Source organism: Pagrus pagrus (genome assembly GCF_965226575.1).
Source record: "Pagrus pagrus genome assembly, chromosome: 20".
Lineage (NCBI taxonomy): Eukaryota > Metazoa > Chordata > Actinopteri > Spariformes > Sparidae > Pagrus > Pagrus pagrus.
The window spans coordinates 10,155,462-10,166,920 of NC_140207.1; the positions used below are offsets into that span (position 1 = coordinate 10,155,462).

Below are 11,459 nucleotides of genomic sequence, written 5' to 3' on the forward strand. Positions count from 1 at the left end.
ACAAAACTACAGCAGTGGGACCATTTCCAGTGTCCCCAGCGCAAATGACACCACGGCAGCAGCAGAGGTTTTCAAAAGACAATGTCTCATGTGACATATATGACATGCGCGTATGGTAGCTTTCAGTGCTGTCCAGTGAAAACCATCTCCAGCATGAAGTATATCTACTCCTGTGCATCATTACGAAGATGAAAAGCCTGTTTTCGTTTTGTTTTTACTTTTATAGAGATGTGTGGTTCTTGCAGGACAGCCACACACACAAAAATAAAGGTACGAACTGGAACCAAAAGTGGTTCTTTGGAGCGATGTCATAGAAAAACCATCTCTGGTTCCACAAAGAACCCTTGAGCAAGAGTTTACTTAAAGAGCCAAATCTGCAAAGGCCATCAAAACAAAATAATTTATATCATCAGCACTATTAGTTTATTCTTGCACTATTTTTATTTATTTATTTACTTTAATCACTTTAATCTGCAGAACATACAGCACATGCACTGCTGAACCTTATATTCTGTTCATACTTGTTTACATATTCTTTTTTATCCTATTTTATTATATGATTGCATCTGTGTTTTGTACAATGTGTTGTATAAGCTACTGGATCTCTAATCTATCTATCTATCTATCTATCTATCTATCTATCTATCTATCTATCTATCTATCTATCTATCTATCTACTGTATCTATCTATCTATCTATCTATCTATCTATCTATACGTACATAGTTGTTGGCCACTTTATTTCAATCAATTTTAGACAAGGAATTTTAAATGTCAGCCTCAGAAAACCACAGAACGAGTCAAATGGAAGCTTCCATATGACAAATCCGGATACAGTGAATGCGTTTCTCAGCTGTAGACACATTGTCAAACACACATTGTTATACATTCTGTGCAAAACATGAAAACACAACACTATTAACGTCTTTTCACATCAATTTGAGATCTCAGGGCCTCTGGAGACTCACAGTAGATTACGCCGGATGAGCTGTATGGAGTCATCTCTAACCTTAGGTCTTTAAAACCTTTTAAAACAAGTCCCCGTCTACTTCAGTACTTTAACATAATGCTGCAACACTGTTTTGCTGTGAAGCTAGACTCCACAACTTCACCTGACTTTCCATCAGGTTCGTTTTTGGGTGAACTCTTCCTTTAAGCGATAAACTTAAAATAAGGAACAAACGACCCACATGTTGTAAAAAGCTCTGACCAAATTACATTGGTTTCGGCGTGTCACATCTTCTTGTGGCTCTTTTCATTTCTTCTCAGCCCTTCCGGACACAAACACACACACCTTGGAAATTAGATTTAAAAAGCCACCCTCTGTCAACACCCGGGGTCGTAAAAGGCGAGTATTAAAATACTTGAGTCATGAGGCTGTTAGCTTCAATAAAACCCTTTAAACACGACATGTCAACAGCAGCAGGCGGCCGCTATAAAAAGCTAACAGCGCTCAAATTAGAGTGAGTCATATGTTCTTCACCTGTCTCGTTTGGTGTGATAAAGCTCAGTCACACACACACACACACGGTATCATCCGCTATGATTACTCGCAGCTGTCTTTCCAAATAAAAAGATGTGAAACAGCGTGAGTTTAACACAGCTGCTGTTTGCAGACACATCTGAGCAAGCAGCAGCCTGTTTTATCTGACTTTGATGAGTTACTGTCAGGAGCCTTATTTTTTTTTTAAACTTACTGTACATGTATTTTATTATCAGTTTTATTATGAGTGAAAAACAGCAAACACATCATCCAACTTTCACCAGGAGATTAAAAACGCTTCCCTCAGGACAGCCTGTTTATTAATATTCCACTTTGATTATGACAGGAAGACACTTATATGGTGTGCTGAGTCAAACACGAGCAGATTACTGGATAAATATTCTTATCTGCTTAATGTTCTCAGCTCGGCACATGTAATTAGATAATTAAAAAGCTGTGATATCCTGGAAACATCAGCTCAAATATTGTTTAGCCGTGATTAAGACATGCCGGCTGTGTAATCAGCATTTTACTGTGATTCATTTCAATAGGAGACGATGATGATTTCATTATGATTCTCTCGTGTTAGCCTTACTTAATTTCCACTGAGTTAAAGGGTCCAAAAGCAAACCCACGCTGCGCTTCCTTCTCATCACCACTGGGGCGCAGTGCTCTCTCAGGCTAAAAGGAAAAAGTGCTCCGGCTCAGCGTCAGACATTTTCTCCTCCGCATCTCGAGAATCCAAAGTTTCTAACCGTCACACGACGTCAGAGCCAGAGGAGGATCGACCGGTCTGAATCACCCACTAAAGATTCAACACATGGTCCTGATTCCTCTGTGGACGCAGGACACGCAGCTGACTGTTAATGAAAAGTGTCCAGGCTGTGAAGACGGTCACGAGTAGAGAAAAACAAAGCTATTTCAAGGAAAGCAACCAAGTACTGTGCTTAAGAACAATTCTGAGGTGTTAGTACTTGAGTTACTGCATTTTGTACCACTTTATACTTCTGCTTTGCTTCATTTCAGACAAAACCATTGCAGTTATTACTTTTCAGATTTATATTTTGCTTTAAAAACACATGATAAGCGACGATATTTAGTTAAATATGAGCCCTTGTCGTGTTTCAGGCGTCTATGAGCTGTTAAAAAGTTTATTCAAAGACACATTTCCTCTCTAAACTTTCCTGATGGTTCTGTCATTTATCCGTTATTTCACAAAAAAGACAAGATTAGAAAAATAAGTCCATAAAATGATTTTAAATTTGAGTGGCAGGACTTTGATTTCTTTCTTATTTCCTTCCAAATCCTGTCTTGATCCCTAAAATCAATCTCTCCGGCTCTAGAGGGGCCCAACCACCGGATTTAACTAAGTAACCTACGTATATTTGTTAAAAGTAGCTCGACCTCGACCTGCTACAAAAATAAGCGTCACTTACTCTTTCCTTTGCTGCAGAGCCCTTTAGATTCATTTTGTCAGGACTTATATTTATATTTTTGTGATGGCACTTTTACCGAACTGACTTCTCCACCACAGGACTCAGGTTATTCATTGATATTTATGAATCGTTTGTGTCAAACGTCACTTAAATGTCTGAAAAAGAGACGTCACGTGGTTCAAGAGACTTTGATTGTACCAGACGACTCAGGTTCAAACTATTGAGTGTCTTTTTCTATAACTGAGACTGACTTCTGACTGTAACTGTTGAAAGGAGATGATAAATATAGGTAAGTGAAGTACGTCAGAGACTTCTCTTTGGTGCTTTAGTTGGAGAAAATGTTTGTAGATGAGAAGCTGTCAGACAACATCGTCATCAAATATATAAACAGGCTCATACGTCAGCTTTTAGTCACCATCCAGTTAAAGCCACGTAGCTCCAAGTAAGGTGACTATTAACTATTTATTTTACTTATGCTGTGTTATCACGTTCAAGGTTCCTCCTCTTAATAAACCGCCTAAAAACTGGATTATCTGAAAAATACAGAAACACGAAACTCAGAGATGATGTTGTTGTTGAAATCAGGGGTGTCACATTGTGATATCTATAGAAACTGTGTGTTTTGTCTGTTTCAGGCAAATAAATTACACTCAATTACGAGTGAAAAGGCGGCCAGGTGAAGTCGTTAACAAAAGAAACAAAAGATTATTGTGATATTGTGACACCCCTAGTGGAAACACATGGTTTTCCCAGGAGACTGACGTACCTTTTTATCACTGGAAAATAAGGAATACAGCAAAAAAGCCTCAAATAAGAAACAAAACAAAATCAGCAGAATGTCAAAGTTCACGAACGAAAATCATTCGAACAGATGACTCAGGTTAAAACTCTATATGTTAGTCTTATATCAGCTGGGTGATATGTCCTTAAAATAATATCCCAATATGTTCATGCTGCATCCCATGACGCCACTTTGTGTTGAAAAGCAGTGGGAACATCAGGACTTTTTAAATGCTCTTCAACATAACTAATGAAATCTCAGACTGTGAAAATACGTCGTTATAAAGACGACACAGCCAACAGTCGCTCACCAAAACTCGTAAAAAACTTGTAACTTAAACGTCACAGAACTGACCAACTCTCCTTCCACGTGACTGCAGTTGTCAATATGACAGATTTATTGTGATTTTCATCTTATTTAGCACCTTTTCTATGTAAACTTGGCACCATGTTGGTGTTGGTGACGTGTGTTGAGCGCTTTAACATGAAAACTAGATGATATTTTACTTTAATTACGACAAACTTGACTTGGAAAATTATCTTTTAAATTGACAAACATCATATGTGCAGTTCATGACAAAACTGATTAGTCTCTGTCCATTTACTACCATACAAAGTTTATCTAAAATAAGGTCCCGTGGGTTTTCACCAGAAGATATGTGACTGTGCCTCTATATCGGTATTTTGACATTATTGATGGGATGGCTATCGGTACTTTCACAAAACATTAACACACGATAATCATCAGTAATGTGCATATAATGACCAAGAACAAGTAGACCAGTCTGGTAAGTTCACCGTAATGCAGCCTTTAAACCCAGGAGAAGAACACTTATGTCACATCCAAACTCTCAGACGACTTATAGTCTGGGTAACGACACGTTTTCCAGCCCTACTTAAATCTACATCGTGTGGTTGTGTAACAGAACTTGACCTCTGACTTTTACAGTGGTTGAACACGGACCCGATGACTGCCTCAGAGACGGGAACCTTCAGTCATGTTTCAGCACCAGGCAGCTCCACACGACACAGTTAATGTTAAATATGTACATATTCTCCTACGTCAGCTTTTTCGTCACCGTCCAGTGAAAAGCATGCATGCCCATATTTGGTCTTTTTGAACGTTTCAGATGAATTGTGTTAGGTCCCTTGAGTGAAATCCTCTGAACAACACTTAAATGTCTGGTTGTGTAACTGACCTCTGACCTCCACAGAGGTGGAGAGCTGGATGTTGGACAGAAGGAGTAAAAATAAATCATCTTTGAAGCCTTATTGGAGACATTTTTAGTGTAAGGGAGGCTGTCTGTCATGCTCCAGCACTGGACAGCTCCCTCCATCCCACCAAGCTCCAGAGGCCGTGTGATCCAGTTAATGGCGTGACGTCAAATGTTGACATTAACTCACTGTTTAATTAATGATCATGTTTGAATTCAGGATCCATTCTTCTTTTTTCCCCTTCTTCTTCTTTTTTTATGACTTGGCTCGGGGTCTCTCATTGACGCGGAAGAAGGATGCACTCCAATGGGACGGCGGGGCGATGACGCAGCCGCCCACCTCCCCCCTCGTCTCCAACTCCCCCCCACCACCACCACCTACGTGACAAGTGAAAAAGGCATGCCTTTCGGATTCATGAATAAAAAACCGAGGGGAGTTAAGTTCACAGGACAGCAGGAGGAAGAAGTTCTCCGCAGACGGCACACGTTTGGCGCTTCTTCATGACCGAGAACACGTAGAGATCCTGGAGAACTGAGCTGCGGGCTGCACGGAGGGCTGCACACTCGGAACACGCACAAGGAGACCGAAGAGGAGAGGCGCTTCACTGAGGGGGAACAGAGGAAGAGGAGAGAGGAAGGGAGAGAGAGAGAGAGAGAGGGAGAGAGAGAGAGACTGAGATAGAGATCCTGTCTCACTCTCCCAGTTGAGGTCTTCAGCGGATCGCGTTGAGCGTCTCGCAACTGGTAAGAGGAGGCACTTTTTTTACGCAGCGTAAAAGTAGGCAGCGTTTGGAGGAAAAGTCGGGTGTGGATGATTTATTTTGCTTTTAAACTCACAGGTGTGGTGTGAAAGTGGCTAAATATTACAGCAAATGATAGAAACTACTTAAATGCATAGAATAATTGTCCTTACGTGTGATTAATGTCGGGTTTTTTTTTTCTTTTGCAGCAGGACAATGTCTAGTAAAGCGACTTTAGCCTTACTCATCTATGGACTCATAATGCATTACAGCGTCTACTGCTCACCTGTGGGGCTTAGCTTTCCCAGCGTTAGGTACGTACACCTTCACACATCGCTCATACACTTCTCAGGTTGCTTTTTTGAGAGGAGAGCTTGTGCGTAATTGCGCTCAGCAGCAGCAGGGCGCAGGCTAAAGAGCGCGTCTGCTTCACAGTTAGTTATGTCTGAGGCTATAATAGCCTATTGGATTACTGGATAACATCATCTGACAGCCGATCCATAGGGCTGCGCACACAGAAATAATTGCGCAGAAACATCCACCAGGGAGTGGCGGTGGTGTGATTTAGGCTCCAGAGGCAGTGGAGTACAGTGTGTGAATGTGTCCTGCGGCCATTAATCCACAGATTTGTGTGGTTAGATAATTAATAGATTACGTTTTTGTAGAAAGAAAAAGACTTAGAGTTCAGATTTTTGGAGAAAATTGCATTTTTACGCAGCAACACTTCACATTTCTGGTGGATGATTCCGTAAAATAAAGCTCATTTTATAATTAAAGACATAAAAAGTCTCTAAATGAGTCTATAACACATTCCTCTCGGTTTGAATTTGGTTTAATTGTTTCCATTCTGGATCCTGACAACGTGTCTGCCCTTTTTCCAGACTTGACAGTGAGGTTTACGACGAGGATGGAAACTCCTTACCCTCCCTGGATTATGACGGAGAGCAGGTGGATGTGAGAAGCCCTCCGTCTGTCGCTGACGACGTCTTCTCTTTGTTTTACCCACCAGAGAAAAGGTGACTATCATCATCACCGTTCCTGAACTTTCTGTCTTTGGAGACATTCATGTTGAACATCCTCATCGCTGTAGTCCTATTTCTGTCCACGTATGTTGTTAAGTTTTGTCTGGATTGATGTAACGTATTGTCAAGATGTTGTCAGAAGAAAAAGGGTTTTTCTTTTTGTTATTTATTTATTATTTCAAGACAGAACTTCACTAAATCAGAGCTGTTTGAACTGAATTCCCAGGAGAACTTAGTGGATTTAAATCAGGCTTCTTTTTTAAAGGATGAATATCTTTGAATTGCAAGAAAATAGTAGTGGGGAAAAAAAACAATGAAATCTGGCTGCAAAACCTATAAATTACACCTCCTGTTTAAATATTCCACAAAAATTGGCTTCCTCGGCAGAAAAAGTGAAACAAGGCAGAACATTTAGTGCAGATTAATTTCAGAAAACACCCCAAAGACACAAGTGAAATACTCTAAAAACTCTCTCCAATAAAAAAAAAACAAAAAAACAACTGAGGCCCAGTCTTACACATAGAATTGACTTGTTTTTGCAGTGCAGCTACATTGAATTTGTTGCCTCTTGCGCTGTGGGTGTGTGGTGATTTTTACTGTGTGGCTATCTATCATCCCAGAACGGAAAGGCATGCAGACGGCATGTTTAATAAAGCCTACAGGAAAGCGCTGGGTCAGTTATCAGCAAGGAAATATCTGCATTCTCTGATGGCAAAACGTGTAGGGTAAGAACATCTTCTTGTTTGTCACCTCTTCTTATTTTAAACTCAATGTTATCCGTCCTGTTCTGTGCCTTTTCCTTTCTTCTTTTTCTTTTTTTGTACTGATCCTTTAAATGCTCATAATTCACGCTGTTATACGTGTCTGTGGTCCCATTATCTCCCAGCGCCCTCGCCCTCTGAATCAGCCTGTATTAATGCCATGAGAGAGCACAAATGGGCACTTGATTGATTTGGGAAGTGTCACTGTCTGAGCCCTCTGCCTTGTCGTTAAGGCGCCGAGAGAGCAGGCTTAAATTTATTTCCATATGAATCATTTATAGGATGGATGGAGTCCCAGTGGTCCCCGGTGGAGGAGGGTGGGGTACGATTACTCTCTGATGAGGAGGCCTACAGGTTGAAAACATGCACAAAATCGCCCTGAGGTGGGCTTAAAGTTGAACAAAGACAGAGACTGTGAGCATTTCCCTGAAATTAAGGCCTCTGTGTGACGATATTGAGGCAAAATCTCTCAAGCATGGCTGCCTGCTGTGTCCTGGAAACAACCAAATGCTGAAATCTGATTGATTTTTCCCTGAAATCCTTCAAAATAAAAGCACAGACTGGCGGCTTTGCTTTGAATAAGATCTGATTATCCAAAGATTCTTCCTCTTAAAGTTCAATCCAAGTGTCCAGGCTGTTCACCTCAGCGCCGCAGGCTGTACAAACAGGAGGTCATGTTTATGTAAATGTGACGGTAGTGAAACCTCCCTCCTGTCTCCCTCCCTTCCTCTCTCCCTCTCTCCTTCTCTCTCTCACAGCGGGGGGAAAACACTGGAGGACAGCTCAGAGCCTCTGTCCAAGCGACACTCAGACGGCATCTTCACAGACAGCTACAGCCGCTACCGAAAGCAAATGGCGGTCAAGAAATACCTGGCGGCAGTCCTTGGGAAAAGGTATAGACAGAGAATTAGAAACAAAGGACGCCGGCTGGCATATTTGTAGCATCCTCCTCCCCCTTTCCTCCTCCCTCCTCCTCCCCTCCCTGAAAAACAAAAAAACTTAAGTGTGTGCAGCCCCCAGATGAAGTCATTTTGAGATCTGAACAATCAGTGGATCGCTTTTGTGTTCTTAAACATGTATTTATGTATGAAGTAAGCCATTAAAATGAATATTTTGATAATAATATTGTTTTTTATTTTGTACTTAAAGCACTTGAGGACACACATATCTACTTTGTGGACCAATTTTTTGTTCATTCTAAAGAGAAAAAAAAAAAAGAAAGAAAAATAGCCTCTATTTATGTATTCATTGATTTATTTTTGTTAGATCGAGGGGAGACGCAAATTGTTCAGTAAACAGCCCTGTCTTTTAAACGTCCAGTGAAGAGATATGATTGTGAGGAAAATAAATAGTTTAAAAGACAATCAATGTATTTGAATGCTGCTTTTTGTAAAGTGACATTAAGAGTTTAGTTGTCTCTATTCACAACAGCCTTGAAGACATAGGTTTTCACCAAATCCTACAAGACATAGACTTTGATGCCCTCCCGGACGGGGATGAGTTTGAGGCTTTAATGGGAGACTGGCTGAAACAGTTCTCTCCCGAATATCCGGTGAGTTTCAGGCTCTTTCCCGAGGCCGTGTCCTCGCGGGGGCGTCTCATGTCCCCTCCCTTTTTTCTTCTCACCTTGTGATCTTGCTCCGAAAACACTCAAACCCGTACTTCTTCTTCTTCTTCTTCTTCTTCCACCTCATTTGTGCTCCTGTCTCTCGAGAGTCTCACTCATTTTTAATCCCAGCTAATCCCACAATGTGGAGAGACTTTGCTCAGACCGATATGTTATACATATCACTGTCGATTGATAAAGACACAGATTTATCAGCGTCCTGTTTATGGATGCTGGAGTGATATTATTTAGTAGATCTGGGTCGGACCAGATGAGAGCCCTGTTGGCCTTAGAAACTTTCAAAATTCATCAGTTTTTCTAAGCAAAAGAAAATCCCAAATCTGAGATGAGGACCAGAGTACTCCTGAGGTTGTTCTTGTCCTTTTCTTCCGCAGTGTTTACAGAGTGAGCTTACACCTTTTGACTCGTGTAAAGTGCCAATCTTGTGTTTCTATCGACTGGTTCCTGTGTGTTTGGAAACCTCTTACTCTTGCTGAAGGTTTTCTCATGCCTCTCTCTGCCCATATAATAAGTATCACTAGCATCTGAAAGCACCATCGAGCAAATTTAAAACAAAACAAAACAAAAAAAAACGCATAAAAAAAACAAAACAAGAAATGATACTTGTTACATGGTTAGTTACCCATTGATTTGTTCTTTGTGAGAGACGTAACGAGGCAGTTTCAACTCTTGTGTTTGAACCTTCTGGGTCTATTGTGCTTCCCTTTTTCTGTCATGTGAACCAATGTAAAGAAACTACAGTAGATTGCATGATTAAAGTAATTGCACTAAGCCACCGCATCCGTGCAGACGATTCCAACTAGATGGTTTTGCTTGCTTTCTGACTACTGCAAACATACATACCTGTCATCTCTGGATGTTGTTTTGTGTTCTGTTCTCCTCCACTGACATTTCTACACAAAAGCTGTAATGTGTCGAAGAATTTACCTGAATGTACTCTTACCGCTGGCAAGAAGCTCTCAGTCTGATGTCATGCTTTACCTTTTTTTTTAGGCCAAACTGTTTTTTGTAACTGTGAAACTGTACGTGAAGAACACAGCTGTGATTGGACATTTTAAAGTGGTCCGTGTGACGCTAAAGCTGCCATAGTCGACTGACTGACAGACACGAAAAAACATTTTAAAGACACATAAAGAGAGGGGGAATAAAGGGAGCAGGATTGACCGAGAACACGCTGATTTCAGGCAAAAACTACGAGCTAAACAAATCACATCGCCAGAGCTACAGTAGTCTGATTTACTCCAGGGATTTGTGAGGGAGGGACGCACACTTGAGCTTTAAAAACAGCAGGGTAAGAAAGTTCTTCAATCTGTGTTTACTGTATCAATCTTTTTTTTTAATTTTGCATTCTCCTCTAGGCTTTGTGACGCAGGAAGCAGTTTGCGGCTGTGGTGCCTTGCATCGACTTTAAAAATCGCCATGAATCACAGATGGCTATTTAGTGGCCCTACAATGCTGCACATCATCAGCTTACATTTCACCCTTTTTATGTTGTTGTTCTCTGTTAGACGTCAAGCGTTCCCCGCTTGCGCTGCTTTCTGTTGCACTCTTGTTTTTTAGAGCACTAGACGTAGACCTTTTCTTTGTGAAAAACCGAGGGAAGGATCAGTTTCCCCCCCCGTTGCTCTCCATGAAACATTATATGTATGATAATGAAAAGCGCCAATAGCCTTACTCAAATGAAATAATCATCAAAGATATATATATATATATTTACTGTGTAGAAAGTGGCTATTAGATTACTACTTCAAATGGCGATCTGCAAGGGTCAAGTCAATAAATGTTCAAAAAAAAAAAAAAGTGTTGTAAGATTTGTATGAATAAATTTTTGTAAACAACAAAAAAAATTTCGTCTAATCTTTGAAGCCAATGTCACCAGAAGACTGTAAGTTAGGACACATTTGAGAGGGACGAGAGCGAGTCACAAAGACCCTCCCTCGACACTTTTAACAGGATGTTGCGTAAGAAAGGAGAGACGACAGAAACCAAAGAGACAAGTCACAGAGGGAAACATTAGCAGTGTGACACATCAGTAAGACCACACACACTCACATAAGACAGTTATGACACACACACACCTATCAGCTGGGGTAAAAAAACATTAAATTCATGCTGAAATAACAAAAACGAGAAGTTTCCTCTCTTCACCGGTGTTGGGTATTATGTGTTGTGACTGTCTGGACGGTCATCAACTACAAGATGTTGCAAAACTAATTCACAAGCCACTGAAACAAAAGGATAAACGGGTGAAAACGAGAGCAAAAGATCCGAATCTCTGCCCCATTTTCGCGGTGACTCAGTGGCTTTTTGGCGGAGGAACTGTGACACCAGTTGGCCGGGTGTCTGCCTCCCCTCGGGACAGCATGAGTAAAGAGACGTGGGAGGGATCGCCCAGCC

At 41.0% G+C, this 11,459-nt stretch overlaps 1 protein-coding gene across 3 annotated transcripts; it reads left to right on the forward strand.

Moving 5' to 3' along the window:
• The first annotated feature begins 5,318 nt into the window (after window positions 1-5,318).
• adcyap1a (adenylate cyclase activating polypeptide 1a) lies at window positions 5,319-10,615 on the forward strand. 3 transcript variants are annotated; one of them, XM_084340456.1, is made up of 7 exons: window positions 5,319-5,656; window positions 5,862-5,966; window positions 6,534-6,668; window positions 7,295-7,399; window positions 8,194-8,328; window positions 8,867-8,987; window positions 10,421-10,615. In XM_084340456.1, the coding sequence occupies exons 2-7, from the start codon at window positions 5,869-5,871 to the stop codon at window positions 10,427-10,429; spliced, it is 603 nt and encodes a 200-aa protein (XP_084196582.1). In that variant the 5' UTR covers window positions 5,319-5,656; window positions 5,862-5,868; the 3' UTR covers window positions 10,430-10,615. The 3 variants fall into 3 exon arrangements, with proteins under 3 accessions (XP_084196582.1, XP_084196581.1, XP_084196583.1); XM_084340455.1 differs by lacking the exon at window positions 10,421-10,615 and having other exon boundaries at window positions 8,867-9,168; XM_084340457.1 differs by lacking the exons at window positions 7,295-7,399; window positions 10,421-10,615 and having other exon boundaries at window positions 8,867-9,168.
• The last annotated feature ends 844 nt before the right edge of the window (window positions 10,616-11,459 follow it).